The 20,109-nt window shown below is 37.4% G+C and overlaps 1 protein-coding gene across 2 annotated transcripts in view; it reads left to right on the top strand.

Annotated features, from left to right (window-relative positions):
* PRKG2 (protein kinase cGMP-dependent 2) overlaps positions 1 to 19,848 on the top strand; it is a gene marked incomplete at its 5' end in the record, with an annotated part of 91,381 nt that extends 71,533 nt beyond the window's left edge. For both annotated transcript variants that reach the window (XM_081304504.1, XM_081304505.1), the window contains 4 exons: positions 2,951 to 3,073; positions 3,989 to 4,051; positions 17,973 to 18,039; positions 19,739 to 19,848. In XM_081304504.1, the coding sequence (XP_081160630.1) occupies positions 2,951 to 3,073; positions 3,989 to 4,051; positions 17,973 to 18,039; positions 19,739 to 19,834 (349 nt within the window). In that variant the 3' untranslated portion in view covers positions 19,835 to 19,848. The remainder of the gene's footprint in view (positions 1 to 2,950; positions 3,074 to 3,988; positions 4,052 to 17,972; positions 18,040 to 19,738) is intronic.
* Between the last annotated feature and the right edge of the window lie 261 nt (positions 19,849 to 20,109).

Below are 20,109 nucleotides of genomic sequence, written 5' to 3'. Positions count from 1 at the left end.
ACCACTGCTCTACCACTGAGCTATCCCTGCAGCCCTTCTTGATCTTTTTATACTATAAGCTTCAATATTAGCTTACCTGTGTCTACATTCAGCATTTTCTTTGAACATACTGGGCAAACAGATATGAAAGATGGTTTTATATTATCAGTTATCATTTTCAAATATTCATTGCTTACAATTCTGAAGGAAAGAAGGGAAATTTTCCAGGGAGTCATTCAGAGAAGAACACTGGTTAAGGTTTGGGGCATAAGGAATTTTATATCAAGAGTTTTTTTCACCATCTTAGATGTTTCAGCTGTATTTCTGAGAGATACAAGATGGTACCTGTAGGTGACTGGAGATATACATTTCAATCTTCATCAATTAGAATAAATTGTTACAAGAAATAGGGAAATAAAGTGAGAAAACAAGGAAGGCGGGAAATCCCACCACCTTGGAACTGCTTAAGTGGCCATGAACTGTCATGTCATGAAGAAGTTGGGGAATTATTTTTGCAAACGTTTTTAGGGTAGGGCAGGAGAAAAGTAAATTTTAAATGCCCTGAACTCTAGAGAGGCAGGAGGTAAGTGAAAAAGAAAACATCTGAAGAATAAGACAAAACAAAATAATATAGTTGTAAATGTATGTATCTCTCTGTGTGTGTTTGTGTGTGTGTGTGTTTAAAATATCTTACCAATGTTTTTTTGTTTTCTGTCTCCTTCTCTTTACAAGTGAAACCTAGATTGTTAAAAAAAAAAAAAAACCTGGTATACCACCTTTGTTTCAAGTTTATTACCAAGGGTGGGGAACTCTCAGTATCAAAAGTTCTCCAGCATGGCTAAAATACAGCAGAGTAGCAGAAATCATCTTTAATTTAAAAAAATTAAATGGCATAACAGAATATACATGAAATTATTTTTTAAGAGCAAAGTGGACTATGAAATGTTATCTAATGTCAGTGATCAATTCTCAATTGTTTTTTTACTCATCTCAGCTGTAACTTTCCTTGAAATATTTCTTGCACAAGGATTCTAGGACCTTCCTCTTTCTCCTTATCCCACACTGGTGGCTTCTTCTCAGTCTCTGTGGCTGGACCCCTCCAATCTTTCCAACATCTCAACATTGGACCTTTTTATCCCTCAACCTCTCTTTTTATCTACCACTCCCTATGTGACATCATCACGTTCCATGGCCATAAATGCTATCTGATGACCACAAATCATACTTTCATCCCTAACTTCTTTCCTGAATACTAGACTCATAAATCCAACTGCCTGCTTAGCATCTCCATGTGGATGTTCAAAATTTAACCTTTGATTCCCTTCCTCATAACTTGCTCTGCACCCTCATTGTGTTAGTCAGTTTTCCATTGCTATGACAAAATACTTGAATAAAACATCTTTACAAGGAAGAAAAGATTATTTTGGCTCAGGTTTTCAGAGGCTTCAATTTAGGCACATTTGGACCTGTTGCTTTTGGCCTATGGTGACATAGTACATCATGGCAGGTGCATGTAGCTAAGGAGGCCTATTCACGTCATGGGTTCTAGTAAGCTAAGAAAGAAGAGACCAGCATTTCAATATCCCTTCCAAGAGCATGCCTCCAATGACCTCACTTCTTTCCAAAAGGCCCCACCTTTTAGAGTTTCCACCACCTTCCAGTTGCACTACAGGCTGACAACTAATCCTTTAACACACAGGCCTTTGGGAGTGCATTTCAGTTCCAAATTACCAATCACCACCACAGCCTTTCTTCTTTAGTGATCATAGTTCCATTTTATAGACATTTAAACCAAAACACTTCAGCATCATTCTTGAATCCTTCTTTTCCTCCTACTCACTACCTTCATATTAGCAAATCTTATTGTCTTTACCATCTGTCTTAGTTCAGGCTGTTAGAACAAGACACCATAAACTGGGTGGCTTAACAGAAAATATGCATTTCTTATTGTTTTAGAGGTCTAAAGTACCGATCAGCATGCCAACATGACAGAATTCTGATAAGGACTCTCTTCCTGGGTATAGATTTCCAATTTCTCCTTTGATCCTGATATGGTGAAAAGATGGCCAGCCAGCATTCTGTCCTCCTCTTAGAAGGGCACTAATCTCATTTGTGAAGGCTCCACCCTTATGATTTAACTACTTCCATAGGCCTCACCTCCAACTACCATCACCTTGTAATTAGGGTTTCAACATATGAATTTTGGAGTGGTCACAGACACTCAGTTTATTTTATAGTCTAGATAGATCCAGAATCCAACCAGGTCTCACACCTTCAATACCATTGTCCTCTGCCAGGATAGCAGGCCTTCTTATTGACTCCACCCAAACTCCATCATAGTTTATTCTCCATGCATTGAAGAAAGCTTATTTCTTCATTAAATCACCAAATATATACATTTCCAGATCCCTTACCATAGCCCAGTGGATCTACATGATGTTGCCTTCATCTCTTGCATTCCTTAGCTGTTGACTCACGCCACCAGCCACACTGCCCACCTCACACCTCCAGAACATACAGGCCTACTCCTGACACACGATCTTTGTTCTTCCTGTCTTAGAGCCTTCTGCCCACAGATTACAGTGTAGCTCATCCACTTCCTCTCTTTACTCATATTTCAGCTCAGGAGAGAGGCTTTTCCTATTCACTCTTAAAAAAAAAAGTATCATCTCTCCTCTTTTCCTTTAGGTTTTTTTTTTTTTTTTTTAAGGATCATCATTAACTGACAGATTACGTGTGTGTGTGTGTGTGTGTGTGTGTGTGTGTGTGATTTAAATGATGTGAAATTAGTGAAATGATTTTCTAGCACATATCCAAATATGTGCTATAAAATAACTAGGGGGACAGGGGAAGAGAGATAGAGAGAGAGGAGGGAAGGAAGGAAAGAATGGAGGGAGGGAAGAAAAAGAGAGAAAGAAAAAAGAAGCCCTGGACTCTGGTCTTAGTGTGTCCTATTTTGGATTTTCCCTAGCCCACCCTTTTCTGGGGTTGATCAAATGATGACCTACAATTTGATTCTCAAAGGAATTGAAAAAATGGATTTTCCCAGAAAGATAACAAGAAGACCTGAAGATTTAATTCGCAGGCTTTGCAGGTGAGAGTGACCATAAGTATAACCCCTTGTTTTGGATTAAGTGTGAAGGCTTTCAGGTTCTCTCCTTATACATTTTTAAATTAGGTATACACTTACTTTTTAAAAATATTGCTAATTACATTTAAAGAAAGTTGTTTTTTTTTCTGTTATGAAAACTAAGTTAGGAGTTTTGAGTTTACCTCATGTGTTGTAGAATCCAGTAGCAATGTATACTTTAAAAAGATCCAAATTTCACAGATTATCTTCAGGAATCATCTTCATCTGTTACAGGGCAAAATAGAATTACAAACCTTGGGTTAAAAATAAAATTATTTATTTATAACCTGGTTGTTTTGAGAGAAAATTGGTAGTGTTGATGCCTTTTTTTTTAACTTTTAATTTTTAAAAGGCATTCTTCTGATCTTACTTTAAATTACCTCGTTTTTTTCTACTTAATACTAAAATCATTTATCAGAAATAGAAGGTTTCCAGCCTTTTTTGGTTAAGTTACACTTTGTTGCTACTTTCTTTCTTTTTGTTTTGTGCACTTGAACTTTTTTTGAATCATTAAAATATAGAAAATTTAGAACATGAAACCTAGCTGTGGTGGCCAGCAGGAATTCCTGCCTGTTTCTAAGAAGATTCCAGCTTAGATGTAAATGATTCTCTGAAGCTTTCCCTGGTTTTCTCAGTTGATTTGGCAAGATAATACTTACTAAGTATTTATTTATAGCTCCGTTAAAGAATTCATACAAATACATTCCTAACTAGTTCAACTGTGCCTCTTTCAGGAGGGCCACGTCTTTTTCATCTCCCTAAACCCAGGTGTCTGACCTACAGTAGGAACTTGATGGATACTGCTGAATGAATGAATGAATGAGACTCACTCAAGTATCATTACTGTAAATTCTCTTTTTTAAAAAATTATGCTTTCAGGCAAAATCCAACAGAAAGACTGGGAAATCTGAAGAATGGAATCAATGACATTAAGAAACACAGGTCAGTAGTTACTTTTTTGCCCAGAATAATATAGAAATTATGGGAATTTCTATATTATGTAGATTTTCCATTTTTCCTGTGTGTGTGTGTGTGTGTGTGTGTGTGTGTGTGAGTGCAAGCGCATGCGTGTGCAAACTTGGGGGGGTGGTTTTGTTTTGTTTTTCCTCCTTTGTTTTGGGTGTGGTCAATGCAATCAATCTCAAGGAGATTTTTATACTGTTGAAATTCATATTGAGAATAGATGAAGTTATAAAACAAGTAACAAAATCACATCTTCAGGTCATAGAAACTTAGCTTTTTATTCACTATTTTCATTGCTTTGTATGATGAACTTGGATTCTATAAGAAAATTAAGTTATGTTTTCAACACTGACTTTTTATCTTTTTTTAAATTTTTTTTATTGGTTGTTCACAACATTACAAAGCTCTTGACAAATCATATTTCATACATTAGAATCAAGTGGGTTATGAACTCCCATTTTTACCCCAAATACAGATTGCAGAATCACATCGGTTACACATCACATTTTTACATACTGCCATATCAATGACTGTTGTATTCTGCTACCTTTCCTATCCTCTACTATCCCCCCTCCCCTCCCCTCCCATCTTCTCTCTCTACCCCATCTACTGTAATTCATTTCTCTCCTTGTTTATTTTCCCATTCCCCTCACAACCTCTTATATGTAATTTTGTATAACAATGAGGGTCTCCCTCCATTTCCATGTGATTTCCCTTTTTTTCTCCCTTTCCCTCCCACCTCATGTCTCTGTTTAATGTTAATCTTTTCTTCCTGCTCTTCCTCCCTGTTCTGTTCTTAGTTGCTCTCATTATATCAAAGAAGACATTTGGTATTTTCAACACTGACTTTTTAAATAAAATAGACTATAATCATTACTGTCAATATTCAGGAGAAAGTGTTAGCTAAGTAGGTAGTAAAATAGTACCAACTTATGATGTTTTAACTTTATGATTGTGCAAAGTAACACACAGTCTGTAGAAGCTATATGATGAATTTTGAATTTTTATCTTTTCTGGGGTTATGGATATGTGGTATAATATACTCTTTAGTGATTTCTTGCAGCTGCCAGGCACAGCTCCTGGACAGCCACATGATCATGGAGGCAAACAACCAATACTCCTTAAGGGACTGTGTTGTTAAGCTATAATGTTCAGTAGGGTAGGTATATTTTAATTTAGGATATTTTCAGGTTATAATGGGCTTATTAATATGTAACTTCATAATATTTCATCTTATTCTCTTTCATTTTTAATATGTTTAAATATAATTTTCCTTAGCATATTTCTCCGAATTCTCAAGTCTCATGTTAATTTTATTTATTTTGGTGAAGAACATAGATTTATGCAGAACTTCAAGCATCGAGTTCTCCTTGTGCTGTAATTTAACATGCAGTTAGATTTTTCATTTCTATGAGTTTCTAAAAATGGTCTTCAGCGCCATTGATAACTTCCTTAAGACATCCTCTCTGATTTGATTAAATATTCAAATGTGGCCCTTCAAACCTGGAGGATTTCTGTTTATTCAGTCAGTACCTGGCTGTGTCCTGCAATCTTCAAGATGTTTTTACTTTGCTTATTATTTATAGATAGAAAATATCACTTATAAAAAACATTGATAGTACTAAAATAATTTTGAGAATTTCATTAATTGAAAACCTTTGGATCCACTGATGCGGTCGCTGTTAGAAATGAAAACGACTCTCAATAATTTATTACTCTGTGGATTTTCCTTTCTTTTTCTTTTCTTCTTTTCATGCTGGGGATTGAACCCAGGGCCTTGTGCATGCGAAGCACACACTCCCCTACTGAGCTACACCCCCAGCCTTCTATAGAAATTTTCACTGAAGAGCTGGGGACACATCAAAACAGTGTGAAAATAAAAGGAGAGACGTGGCTACCGATAAATAGAAACACTATTCATTTTCCTAAACAGTAAGCAGTACAGCTTAAAAAAAAATCCCCAAGCTGCCAGCCCTGCTCTATGTATTCATGAACTTACTTGAAATAAAGCATGTATTCAACATTGTAAACTCATATCAAGCTCTGCCTTAAGGAGGAAAGAGGGGAAGGAGAAAAAGCAGAAAGAGGGAGAAATAAGACAGATAAATCTGCGGATTTTATAGACATCAAAATGCTTGTAGTATTTTAATGTTCTTTCTTGTCCTTTGGATTGCCTCCAGTTGTAAAGCTCATTATTTAATCTTAGATTCCAATTTATCTTCTCCCTGCATTCTATGCTATTCTCACAGTTTCTTTTCTCATTATAAAATGACACATCAACACACCATTCACATGGCAGAAACAAGTGTCCTGTCAATTAAATGAATTCTTTCAATATATTTTCTCCCTTTCTCTCATTAAAACATCTTCAGGTTTGGCTCTGGGGTAATTGAGAACCAGAAATGATATAATTGTTAACCGCCTGCAGCTCTATCTTTTACTTACTTCCCCAAGTCCATTTAAATGTAGCTGCCAAATTGTGATTGGATGCACATGGAAGTTGATGGTAAAGAACTTCCTCCCCTGGGCATCTTAATAAAGAATTCTGAATTTATTCCCTGTGGGGAATAATTTGCCTCTTTTTCCTAAGAGGCAAGGTGGTCTTTGCTGTGGGTAGATGTGAAGAAGTCAGAGTATAATGTGTAGAAAAGAGTTGACTAAAAAGATACATCAGGCTTACACAGTGCCTTCTGGTGAGATCAGAGAGATCAAAACCATGATTTCATTCTATATTTCTGTTTTCATGCTGTTTTTAATGAAAGTTTGGTGGGGGGGAAGACCTCCATATTTTTCACCAAACAGAAGTGTTTTTCAACCTTCCCCAAGTCTCCAAGGTATACAGCTTTACTCCCCAGCATATTCTTAGAATATTAAGGGGAAAAAAACCCAAAGTCTGGCATTAGATTTTCCCCCCTCTCTAAAGTAAAAGCTTCAATGCTTTTAGAGACCTATTCATGTAAGCATTTCATTTAAACACAATAGAGTTAAACATGGAGTATTGTTATATGGATTTATTCATTCTGTGTTTAATTATCTTTTCCTAAAAAATTTATTATAGAGTTCCTCTTTCCCATATTTATGAGCTAACTTATAAACGAGGCATCAATCACATCCCTATTTTTAAAAGAGGAATAATAGACTTGTAGGGTACTATTAAATTTTTTTTCTGATAAGAAGAGGAATAATTTGTTTCAAGTATTTTAAACATTGTTTTACTTTTAAGAATAGCTTCTACAAGCCTTCTGAAAACAAAGAAGCAATTTATGTGCTGTTAATGCCAATATTTCCTTGGTGAATGTTTTTCACCCATGAGTACAAGCTGGCATTTGCATTACTTAAAATGTGGTTAATATCAAAAGGCCAAGTATGAAGTGAATGGCCACTCATGTTAAGTAAACATTACCATAAGTCAAATTGTAGCAAGTACTCTGTAAAAAACATACAGTCTCTTTGATTGAGTAATGGTAATGATACAGTCTGAGTAGAATAATGGTAATGATTTTTATTAATGTTTGTGGAATACTTCTGGGTAGAGAGAATTAAAATATGTTAAACGTATTGTTACTGTATTTGGTGGCAAAAGAAAACAATCTACAGAACTATGTACCCAAAGATCTCTAAAAATGGAGCCTCTGTCTGTGGGAAGCAGTGATGGGTGGATCCAGGAGAGAACTGTGGTTTCTGTCAGAATTGCAGGGCAGCAGAGGGCGATGGAACTCCTGGTGCTGCTGCCTGGAAATCAATCTTTGGCTAGAGTTCCAGCAGCTTCTACTAAAATGGCACTTTGGTTTAGGAATGGCATCTGAAATGGAATGTACTAGCACTTGCCCTCTCTGTTTTTAGTTCCTACTCTTTTGCTAAACTTAGGCTTGGATTAGGAAATGTAGTCAAGGACTGAACCAGAATCAACTCTGGGGTACAGAGAGACTGAAAAAGGTAGAAGCACTGACTTGGCTGATAGAAGAATGTGACAGCCTCCTAAGTATCACCTTGCCTTCTATCTCACCCCACCACACCATCACCACCTGACCAACCTGGTCCCCTGTGGTTATTCCCTACGTAGCCAGAATTGTCTTTTGAAAACTCGATTGCATCATTTTCTTAGAACTTTGTAATGGCTTCTCATCACACTGAAAAATCAATTTCTTATTGTGCCCTAAAACACACTCATATGATCTGGCCTCTGGTTATTTCTCAATACCTTTTTTTTTTTTTTTTTTTTTTTTAGTTTTCTCTGCTCTCACCATATTTCAGTTCATTCCTGCCACTTCCTTCCATCTGGAAGGCCCTTGCCACAGATGTTCTTGTGGCTTCTTCACCCTTCTCTTCATTCTGGCCTTAATTCTAATAATGCTTTTTAAATACCACCCCAGCTAAAATCCACTCCTCCTATTATTCCCTTTCCAGCCATCATTTGTTGCTGTCCTTGTCCCCAGTGCCAATCCAAAATAAGGATATGGTTCTGAAAAAAATGAAAAAGAAGTTTTATTGCTTTGTTAGTAAGGAGAAACACAGGGGACTTCTGTTCCAAAGCCTGTGATTCTGCCCATCAGCAGGAACAGGGGACTTTTAAAGAGATGATTCAAAGGCTACATTCCATTCTACGTGTTCTCTGTTGGAGTTATACTTCATTTGTTAATTTTGGAGACAGTCATTTCTGACATCTTCTGGTACCATCCCCAAAGTCTGGATTACTTCATTCCTATGGTGAGTGTGTACCCAAGGATAGATTAACTCTGTCTAGGAGGGGGAAGAAAGGTAACCTGTTGCCCCTGATATTAGGGAAGGGGAGAGATTAGGGAGGAGCAGGGAGAGAGGAAGTGAAAGAAATGTCCATTTTAAAAATGCTCTGCAGTGGCAGAGCAACAAGGGTTTTATTCAAAGCCTGTTACATTACCCCACTGTCAATTTCTACATTCCATTTCTGTGGAAAAATGGGCAAGCACATCTCCAAACTGCTTCCTGCTGAAAGGGGGCAAAGTTGGGGGAAGTAACCCAAAGTACTTATTCTGTATCAGGTCGGTCGTGGACAGTTAAGGGCATTTAGCATCAGAGGAGTCAAGTTCTACAGTGGCAGATGGCAGGTAACTGGACATAAAGCAGAGATCATGCTAAGACAACAATAAACAATACAGCAAAGTATTACTTTTTTGTAAATAATTAGCACAAAAATACTCAGTATTTCAGCCAGTCTCTGAAAACCATGAGGATGGTATCACAATCTTATCAGTGAAAAGCAGATCATGTTCATCAATGTAGGAGGTTAGGAAGATTTGTGAGTCTATGAAATCAGACTCAAATTAACTCAAGACAACTTTGTGACTCTTGTAATCATTATTATTCGGCACTGTCACACAAGAACCCTTCCTTTATATCCTCCAGATTTACTTACTTTTGGTAGAGCTGACATAAGTATACATCTTAAGTTGCATTTTAAAAAAACCAAAACATTGTTTTTACTTTTAAATGTCCATGTAGGACTGTGCTTTTAGTATAGACTCTCCTGCTAGGTGTTTAAGACCAAGTTGGTCAAAACTAACCTTGTTCCTATCTACAATTAAGAGTCAGCTGAGATTCCTCAGAGATCACACTTGGGGACATGTGTGAAGCCTCCTGGCTCCTTTAGCTTTCCTCTACTCGTGGTGCCACCTGCCAGGATAAGTCAGGGTCCTGCTGACCATATGTGGCTTCTCTTGGAAGCACCAGGAACAGGTCCCTCTCCAGTGACCCTCCTCTTTGCAGAACACGCACTAGTTGGCTTCCTGTGCTCTAGGGTCCTGTCCATCTCCCTAATCAGCAGATCAGGTGACTCACTAGAGTTGCAGGGCCTAGAGAGGTCCCATCATTCTCTGCATTCTAGCTGACCTTAGAGGGCAAGGGCCAAAATATTAGCTGTTTTTGTCTTGGCCCTTTTACTTCCTTGACTTTGGTCTTCAGGTTTTTGGTTTTAAACATCCAGAAAGCCAGTTTCACCAGTCTTAAAGAGGGAGTAACAGGTTATAAGTTCAATATCTATAATGTTACATAGACTTCTTTCATTTAATTAGGGTTAATATTAGTACTGGAAGTCATCATTATATACTGTCTATCCTGATGGTTTATCATCTCAAATTAACTCAGATTTTTTAATTTTGTTTTTTGTTTTAAGAAGCAGTACCTATGCAAAACACTAACAGGTAACAGTTATAAAGTTTACAAGGAAAATACAAAGTGAAATTAACAAAGAAAAAAACATATTCAGTTTGTGTAAAGCTATGAACCAAGAAAAGACTTTTATAATCTTGAACCTTTACTTAGTTATATATTATATCCCTGTTTGACATCACAGTAATCTTTACAACAAAATTCAATCTTTTGAACACAACTTTAAATGAGCTGAAATCTAGCCTATTTTGGAGCCATTCTAACATGGACTAAGGTGGGAGGAGAGCCTTATCTCAGGTGGCAGGGCTCTTCACAAATAACACAATACAACATCACATCTGAAACATGAATCAAAGAAAGGCTGAGAGAGTTTTTAACTTTCTCTTTGTGGAAAAAAATGGCAGAATGCTTCCATGTTTTACAGTGCCACTTTTAAACAGATCAGGATCTCCTTGTTACCTTCCAAAAATGTATTTAAATTCCAATTTCAGTGTGAAGAGTAACACAAAATTTTATATATATAAAACTTATTGACAATAGGTTATTTTATCTAGGTATAGAACATCAAATGACATGAATAAATACCAACCAAATCCAAGACTTTTGGATACAAATCCAAGATTTTGCTACAGATTATTTTAGTTTGGATAACACCAAATTGACAAAGTGCTCTCCTAAGTTTTACATTTAACCAAGTTTAAAGTACAACATAGAATCCAGAGTGGACAGTAACAATGATTACAGTCTGCATGGGTTAACAAAACTCAAAAGATAGTTTTAAATCTCTTATACATTTAGGAAATAGTGTTAATGAATCAGAAACTGACTTGATTGAAGCAAACAGATATAAGACAGGTCTTCAAATGACAGTGTGGCCCTTCTATGTCAAATACAATGTATAAAAGAGAGCACTTATTGGTTATCTTGCCTGTAAACTTATATAAACTTTCATTTTATAAACTTTTACATGGCCACTCAGACAGATATAGTTCTCAGATGCATACATATCCCTAGTCACGTTTTGAGTGTCAGCAATAGTGTTATAATCTAAATAACAGTTTTTTGTTAAACCAGTTACAAAGTAATCATTTAAGAATTTAAAATAGGTACAGATTGGGCTGGGGATGTGGCTCAAGCGGTAGTGCGCTCTTCTGGCATGCGTGCGGCCCGGGTTCGATCCTCAGCACCACATACAAACAACGATGTTGTGTCCGCCGATAACTAAAAAAAAATAAATATTAAAAAATTCTCTCTCTCTCTCTCCCTCTATCACTCTCTCTTTAAAAAAATAAAATAAAATAAAATAAAATAGGTACAGAGCCTAATTCCTTTAAGACTTAATTTCTCCAAGTAATAAAACCTAACAAATGCAAGAAAATTATCTCAATAGATAAGAACAAATCAGTGTTTCAGATTTTGCTTCATATCAGTACATTAAAGTTTAAATAACTTTGTATTAATTATAGCCAATTAAACACAAACATAAATATTTTAAGATTTACCTTTTGCAAATCTTCTTCGACTTACTAAAACATTCACCACTACTTTATATCCTTAGTTTTTCTTTCATCTTGGACTTTAGCACAAAAATATTACTTTACCTATCAGACAAAATACTTTCTCATCCAGAAACATTTCTTTTACCTTCTAATTTTCCATACTAAAATATATTTCCATACCTATAACTTTCTTTTATCTTTTCTAGTTTTGGACCCTTCCTTAAATTCATATTCTGAAATGGACTATTTTAGTCAATTTTTTGTTGCTGTGACTAAAAGATCTGACCAAAACAATTGTAGAGGAGGAAAAGTTTATTTGAGGGCTCACAGTTTCAGAGGTCTTAGTCCATAGAAGGCTGGCTCCATTCTTTGGGGCTTGAGGTGAGACAGGACATCATGGAAGAAATGTGTGGCAGAGGGAAGCAGCTCATATTGTGATCAGAAAGTAGAGAAGGAGACTCTACTAGGCAGACAGAAATATATACCCAAAGCCACTCCTCAATTCCCACCTCCTCCAGCCACACCCTACCACTGCAGTTACCACTCAGTTAATCCCTATCAGGGGATGAATTCACTGATTGAGTTAAGACTCTTACAAACCAATCATTTCTGAACCTTGTTACATTGTCTAAAACTTGAGCTTTGGGGGGGGATACTACATCTAAACCATACACATACCTTATGAATGTTATCTGTGCATTCAATTTATACAACAATTTTATCCTGGGAGGTGGACAGTCCAGTGTATACTAAAAAAAAAAAAAAAAAAAAAAAAAAAAAAAAAAAAAACAACAACAACAACAACAAACAAACAGGCTTAATCTTTTTCCACATAGGTTGTATTTAAAAGGTTGGAACACGGGATTCTTTTGAGTCTGACCTGTCTCTGTTATCATTATCACAGTGTCATCAACTTTTAGTGAGTTCCCCACTGTCAGTTGTACCCAGAGGATCCTTTGGGACATTTTTCCTACTCTAGGCATATTGATATGCAATGCATCCTTTTCTTTAGTCTTCCTTGAAGATCTCTTTGCAGAGGATGTCTTCAAAACACAGGTTTGCCTTCGTTTATGTCTTTTTCTTATCTGGGTGCAGTTATTTATTCTGCCAGTCTCCCCAGCCATTTTAGTTTGATGGGCTACTATTATAGCAAGAATTGCTCTGCCCCAGTGATGAATATCCCCTGTCCAAATGGGGTGTTCTGTTAGATTTTAAAAGAGGAGACTAGTCCTGTCCCTAGGTCATAAACTGACAGTGCTGGAATCTACTGCCACATTTTTTGTGGCCAGCAGCCTTCACCTCCCATGGGCAAAATGGGGCTGAAAGGAAGGGCTTCTCTTTGGACATTTTTCTACAGCTCAGGCAGCTTTCATGGGATTTTTTTCCTCAGATTAGGGCTAGTGTCCTTGACCACATGAGATGATCTATGCCTGAGAAACAGTGTGGTGAGTGCCAGCACTGGGTGTCAAAGATTTAAATCTTTTTAAAACCCTTTTTCTGGTGTCTTGTTCTCCTTGCACACCAGAAGCAGTGCCTTTGGACACCTTCAACTTAGTTCCTGATGGTTCAGACCCCTTATTGTGCAACTGCATAAATGCCTGTACATACAGAATCTCTTTCATATACTTCATCCCTGACAGACAAACTACAAAGTCAAGATTGTATAATAATCCAGAAAAACCATTAAAGGGCCAGTAAACTGTTTTTCTCTTAGTCTTATACCTGTAGGTGGCCCATTCAGACAAGATCTCTCTACTCAAGAGACTACAGGTAAGATCAATGCAGCATGGCTCCTGTCTTAAAGGGTCAGTAATAGACCAAAAATCAGACAGAAAAAAGGATCACCGAAACCAGGGCTGACAGACTGGAACCTTTAAAATAGACAGACCCACACATACAAATTTCTTCCACTTACTTTACTTTTGACAGACCAACTTCAACTGCAAGATTGTATAATAATCCAGAAAGCTATTCAAAATCCAGATCATTACAATAAAACATTATCATAGACTTTTACCTATTGGTGGTCCTTTCTTCAACTTCACTTTACCTCTGACAGACCAACTCCAGTTGCAAGATTGTACAATAAAGAAACAGAGAGGAGCCCCAAAACCATGGCCGATAGATGGGAACCTTGAAATTGACCAGCCAAGATCTTTCCCAAGAGATTACCCGTAGAATCAATGTGGTACTGGCCAAGTCTTAAAAGAGGCAATACAAATAAAACAGATAAGCAAAGGGGACTCTCAATCCCAAGGCCAAGAAACAGATGAGAACCTAGAACAGATCAGAAGGGAGTACATATCCCTAGGTTCTAGAGTCCATTTTAACTGTGACTCCTACATCAGTGGTGCCACAAATGTCCCCAGAAGGAGGGACCAGATGTTCCCACAAAGAGGAACCAAGTATATAGAATCAGGGGGCTCAGCATGCACAGCAGAAGACTTACCAAATGGCCAAAGTTGTTGATGCTATCCTGAGTTCAGTTTCCTTCTTCTCAAAGTAGACCATAATGGAGCAACCTGTACTGTTTAGGGACAGAAGATGGGAGTTGCCTGAAGCAAAAGGAGCTTTGGCAACTGTGGGACATTCCTCTGGTCCCTCCCTTTACTCACAAGAATGGCTCCTTTGTTCAACCCAAGGCAAACTCACCAGTCTCCTAACTCTCCTGAAGTTGACTCTCAACAAGTTCACCAGCACCATGACTCCTCAGCATGGAAGTGGGGTTCCTTGGAGAGGCAGGCCTGACCAAGAAAGCTGGAGTGGTAGCTGCTCTCAGGTCCCATCTGCGTGGCCAAATTTGTTGATAAAAGCTCAGTCCTTGTCCCTGATGCCAATCTGAAATAAGGACATGGGTTTTGAGAAAAAGGAAATAGAAGGTTTATTGCTTTGCCAGCAAAGGTGAAATGCAGGGGACTCCTGTCCCTAAGTCTGTGATTCTGCCCATTAGCAGGAACAGGGGGCTTTTAAAGAGGTGATTCAAAGGCTACATTCCACGTGTTCTCTGTTGGAGTTATACTTCACTTGTTAATTTGGGAGACATCATTTCTGACATCTTCTGGTACCATTCCAAAGTCTGGATTACTTCATTCCTTTGGTGAGTGTGTACCCAAGGACAGATCAACTCTGTCTAGGATGGGGAAGAAAGGTAACCCTGTTGCCCCAGAGATTAGGGAAGGGGAGAGACTAGGGAACAGCAGGGAGAGAGGAAGAGAAGGAAACATGTCCATTTAAAAAATGCTCTGCAGTGGAAGAGCAGCAAGGGGACCGTAAAGTGGACCACTGTTACACATGTACCATTGTATTCTCTTTTAGCATCCTAGTACTTATTAGAATCTAAAATTTGTTTAAGAATTTATATTGTTTTGTTTTTGTCTGTCACCTCTCACAAAAATAGAAACATTATAAAAGTAGGGTCTTGGTCCTTTTTGATGCCAAAAAAAGGAACCAAGTTGGCTCTCCATAAATATTTGTTGGCTCGTTACACTGACCTCAGGGTCCCAGTAGAAAACATCAGTGAATATAGAATAATATTCTTCCATGTTCTTTGTAAGATCCTGAGAGATAACAACAGATTGTGTTCAAGAAAAGCAAGAGCCTCAGACTTATGGTGTTACATTTCTAGTCCACCAAGCTTGGCATATAAGCTAGAGACCAGAACACTTTTTAGATTAGCAAAACATAAGCAATAAATGAAAGAGCTTTTTCTGGACGTCAGCTTAACCCCTTATTTTCACAGATGATTATAAAACATTTCCTTAGAAATGTTCTTTCCTTAGAAAAGTTCTTAGAGCTTTTCAGATACATGTCACTAGCAACATCACCAACCTGAGAGTGTGGTGTTATACTATAAAATAGTACTTCTCTTGCAGTTATTCAATAAATGCTTATTGAGCCCCTATTTTGTCTCAAGCACTACCTCAAATATTAGGTGCAAAAAAGGAAAGGAAATAATGAAAACTCCTGACCTCATGGGTTGCATGTTCTAGTGGAGGATATAGAAATTAAAATAACTAAGTCAAGTGGTTTATCAGATAGTAGTAAATGCTAAAGAGGGAACAAAAAGCAGAGAAAGAAAATAAGTGTTGATTGGGGAGGAGTGAGAAGGGATGCAGTTTTAGACTGGGTAGACAAAGAAGTTTTCACTGAGGAGATGAGAAAATATCTGAAGATACTGAGGGAATGAGCCATGTGGGAATCTGGAGAAAAAATAATCCAGCATTGCATGTAGAGGTCTTAAAAAGTGAAAGTATCACTAACTTATTGGAAGAATGATAGGGAGATAAATGAGGAGGAGGAAGATAAGAGAAAAGTAGGACAGCAGTAATATAGTGGAAGGGCAGTGGTGGAAAAGGTGATTTTCAAAGTTCCTGTAGACGACAATAAAGACATGATAAAGACCGCCTTTCAAGTAGGACGGAAGACACTGAAGAATTTTGAGCAAAGACATGAGGTGACCTGACGTATTAAATGATCTCTCTTGCTGCTGGGTTGTTTTCTAAGGACAAAAGCAGAGCTTCATCCATTCTAGTATAGTGCAGGTTTGGAGGATAGATCATAGTCCTAATACCGATATATTTGCAAGGTAGCACTAACCATATCTGCTAATGAACATAGGTAGGATGTGAGAAAGAATAACCCCAGTGTCTTTGACTTGAGCCACTGAAAGCATTGAGGCAAGTTTGGTGGAGAAAATTTGGAGCCCAGTGTTACGGTTTAGATATAAGGTGCCCCCCAAAATCTCATGTATGAGATAATGCAAGAAAGTTTAGAGGTGAAATGGTTGGGTAATGAAAGCCTTAAAGCCATCAGTGCATTAATCCAGTTGAATGGATTAACTGGGTGGTAACTGTAGGAAGGTGGATGTGGCTAGAGGAGGTGGGTCACTGGAGGCATGTCTTTGGGGTATGTATTTTGTTTTTGGTAAGTGGATTGGTCTCTTTGCTTCCTAATTGTCATGTCCTATCATCTACGAACTTCTACCATGATGTTCTGCTTCGTCTCAGGCCCATGGAGTTGGGTATCTATGGACTGAGACTTCTAAAGCCGTGGGCACCAAATGAACTTTTCCTTCTCTAAAACTGTTCTTGTCAGGTCTTTTGGTCACAGAAATGAAAAAAAAAAACTGACTAAAACACCAAATTTGGTTCTGATCTGTGTTAGATGCTTATTTGATATCTGGATAGGAGTGATAAATAGCAGTTGTAGATGATAGTTTATTAAAGGAACAGGGAGGTAAAGTCTTTGCTGACAATAGAAATTTGGGAGTAGCCAATATATATGTGCCATTTAAAGCCATGAGATTGGTTGGGATTATCTGGGAAGTGATAATATTTGCAAAGAGCAAAGGTCCAAGGACTGAGTCCTGGAGCTCACCAGCTTCAGGAAGAAAACAGTGGAAGAGGAGGGAAAGTGCTCAAGAAGGAAGAAGGAAAGTTTGGATTCAGCGTTCTGGAAGCCAAGTGAAAAGAGTCATGGTTTGAGTCTGATGAATAATTGCAAAGTCTACTAGTAGATCAAGTAAGAGGAAAACTGAGAATCCAGGTGATTCAATGGAGTATAGGGAATGAAACTAGATTCTGGTGTGGTCAGAAGAAAATAGGTAGAGAGGGTAATTGAATTACTCTTTCCAGGGGTTTTCCTCTAATGTAAGGAAAGGAATGGGATGGGAGTTGGAGGTGAACTGAGGTCAGGGAAGGATGTTGTGTTCTAGGAAATAAAATGTTTGATGATCTTACAGAGAAGACTCAGGACAGAGGAGAATTGCAGGAGTATGTCTAGTATGTCGTTGAACAGAGAAGAGTCAATGAGATCAAGTATATAGTGGAAGCATTGAGCTTAGCTAGAAGCAAAGGCAGTTATTTCATGGTATAAGAAAAAAGGTAACACAGAATCTGGTGGGCATTGTGGAAAGGTTTTGTGTGTCTGTATGTGTATGTGTGTGTGTGTGTGTGTGTGTGTGTGCATGGTTTTGTTTTTTTGTTTTTTGTTTTTTTGCTTCAGTTTTCTCACTGAAATAAGAAGCAAGGACATCTGGAGGATGAGAATGGGACGATTCTGGAAATTTGGAGAGAGTATAAAGGGAAATCTGGATGATACTTGGGTTGCATTACATTCCCACATATATTTAATTTAGCCAGATCAAACTACCAGCATGGTGCATGGTTTTCCTCTGGCGGCTTGTAACTGCCCTGTTGCAGACAGATAGCTGGAAACAAAAGGAATTGACAAGTAATATCCCCCTTCTCATTTCTCAGGTGGTTAAATGGTTTTAATTGGGAAGGACTGAAAGCACGGAATCTCCCCTCACCCTTACGAAGAGAGGTATGGTGTTTACTATACTACTTATTTTTTTCTGAGGATTCATTTTTGTAAACAGGTTTTAGGAGTGGGTGTGCATAATCATGCACACACATGCACATGGATACATAACAGTTTAGGTGGTTTTTTGACAGTAATTTTGATCAGAGGGACTAACTACTCTTTCCTATTTGACCAGCATTAGCTGTCCTCTCAGGAACTGTTTACATGTCAGTGCCACCCAAGTCCCAAGGTACTCCATGTTCATCAGGCTAACAGATGGCATATCATTTCTTTAATAGTTACCTTTAAAATTTTGTATTGTATTTATATCATCTGGTACTGATGCATGCCATTAAAAATGTAATTATAACGGAATCCAGAAGAAGTGTTTGTGCTATCACAGAAATTTCTGTTGTCACAGAAATTTTAAAAAATATATTAAAATTTAAAGCACTTAATGATAAAGAAAGATAAATAATAAAGTTTAACAGCAAAAAAACATTTTATATTAAGATGAATTTTATAGGAAAGTGGAAATGGAGGGAGAAAAGTGATGTAATATTTCTGACTTTTAAAAATGGTTTATCAAACTTCAGTGATCACTAAAGTACAGTAGACTTGTTTGAAGGAGTAAAGTAACAATAACATTTTATCTGAAAATGACAATATTTACAACATACTAAAAATTGCATTCTCCACAACTATGAAAACTTACATGACAATTTAGTAATCAGTCTGCAAATGTGCAAAGAGAGATATAGCCTTTCACAATTGTTTCAGAGACAACACTAGCAAAAAGATAACAGGGCATTAACCTGGAAAAGTCTTTCTTCCACCCAAGTCAGCTGATGTTCTGCTTCCTCTAGGACTATACTGTCCAAAAAGCGTACCACAAGCCAATGAATGATTCCCCCACCTTGCCCCCAAGCTCCAACACATTATGATGATTATTAACTACATTTTTAATGATATTTTAAACTGATTCATCAATTGGGCACTGTATAATTTGTTTGAAAGAAAAGAATTAGAAACTACCTGATTTGCAAACTAATTTAGTGCCAGAGACATTTTATTCTTTCAACAGGATCACTAATATTTTTAATTGTCATTTTGGCATTATGGATACCTGATAGGGATGAATCAACCATATAAAAATTCAAGATTTGGCTGGAGATGTGGCTTAAGTGGTAGCGCGCTCGCCTGGCATGCATGCGGCCCGGGTTCCATCCTCAGCACCACATACAAACAAAGATGTTGTGTCCGCTGAAAACTAAAAAATAAAAATAAATATTAAAAAATTCTCTCTCTCTCTCTCTCTCTCTCTCTCAAAAAAAAAAAAAATCAAGATTGGTAAAAAAGTAGAAGAAAGGCTCTGACAAACTTTGACTTTTACATATTTGCTTTTAAAATATTTTTCAATTTGATAAAATCATAGGTATTATTCCTGTTACTTTTTCTTTAGAAAGTAATTCCTCATGCCAAGTAGCAACTAATGAATGTAAGCCACTGACTACTGATCATTTGCTTCTTAAGAAAAAAATCTCAGTAAGCTGAGACTGTGACTCAATGATGATATTTGGCCCATATTTTCTTAATGTGTTCTTTACAAGTGGTTGTGGCATTGAATCAGTGTTCAGGTAGAAAAAAAAAGATCACCTGGGTGCAATAGCATGCTTAATCAACATGATTCTCACCTTTGTCTTAAAACTTTCTATATTAGCTCAGTGGACCCATCGATCACAGCTACTTTGACAAGTATCCTCCTGAAAAGGGAGTGCCTCCAGATGAGCTGTCCGGCTGGGATAAGGACTTCTAACAGAAGACAAGATGATTATTGCCTATATGGAAGAGGACAATAAGGATCAAAAATCTGACAATGATTATTATATTACAGTATCTTTTGGAAGACCATTAGGGAAAAGAAATCCCTGTGCAGGAGGTGGAGGAGAGTGGTATGGATGTGATTCTGAATGATAATGTCTCATTTAGATGCTGTGAATTATTCATGTATTCCATTCTATGCTTGTGTCAAATGTTGAAGGCCATCCCCTGCCCCTTTTCCACAATCAAACCATTTTTATTGAAGTAGCA

The sequence above is a fragment of the Spermophilus citellus genome, assembly GCF_964194105.1.
Source record: "Spermophilus citellus genome assembly, chromosome: 8".
NCBI lineage: Eukaryota > Metazoa > Chordata > Mammalia > Rodentia > Sciuridae > Spermophilus > Spermophilus citellus.
The sequence above is the reverse complement of the archived record's forward strand: the minus strand, read 5'-3'. Positions and strand labels throughout refer to the sequence as shown.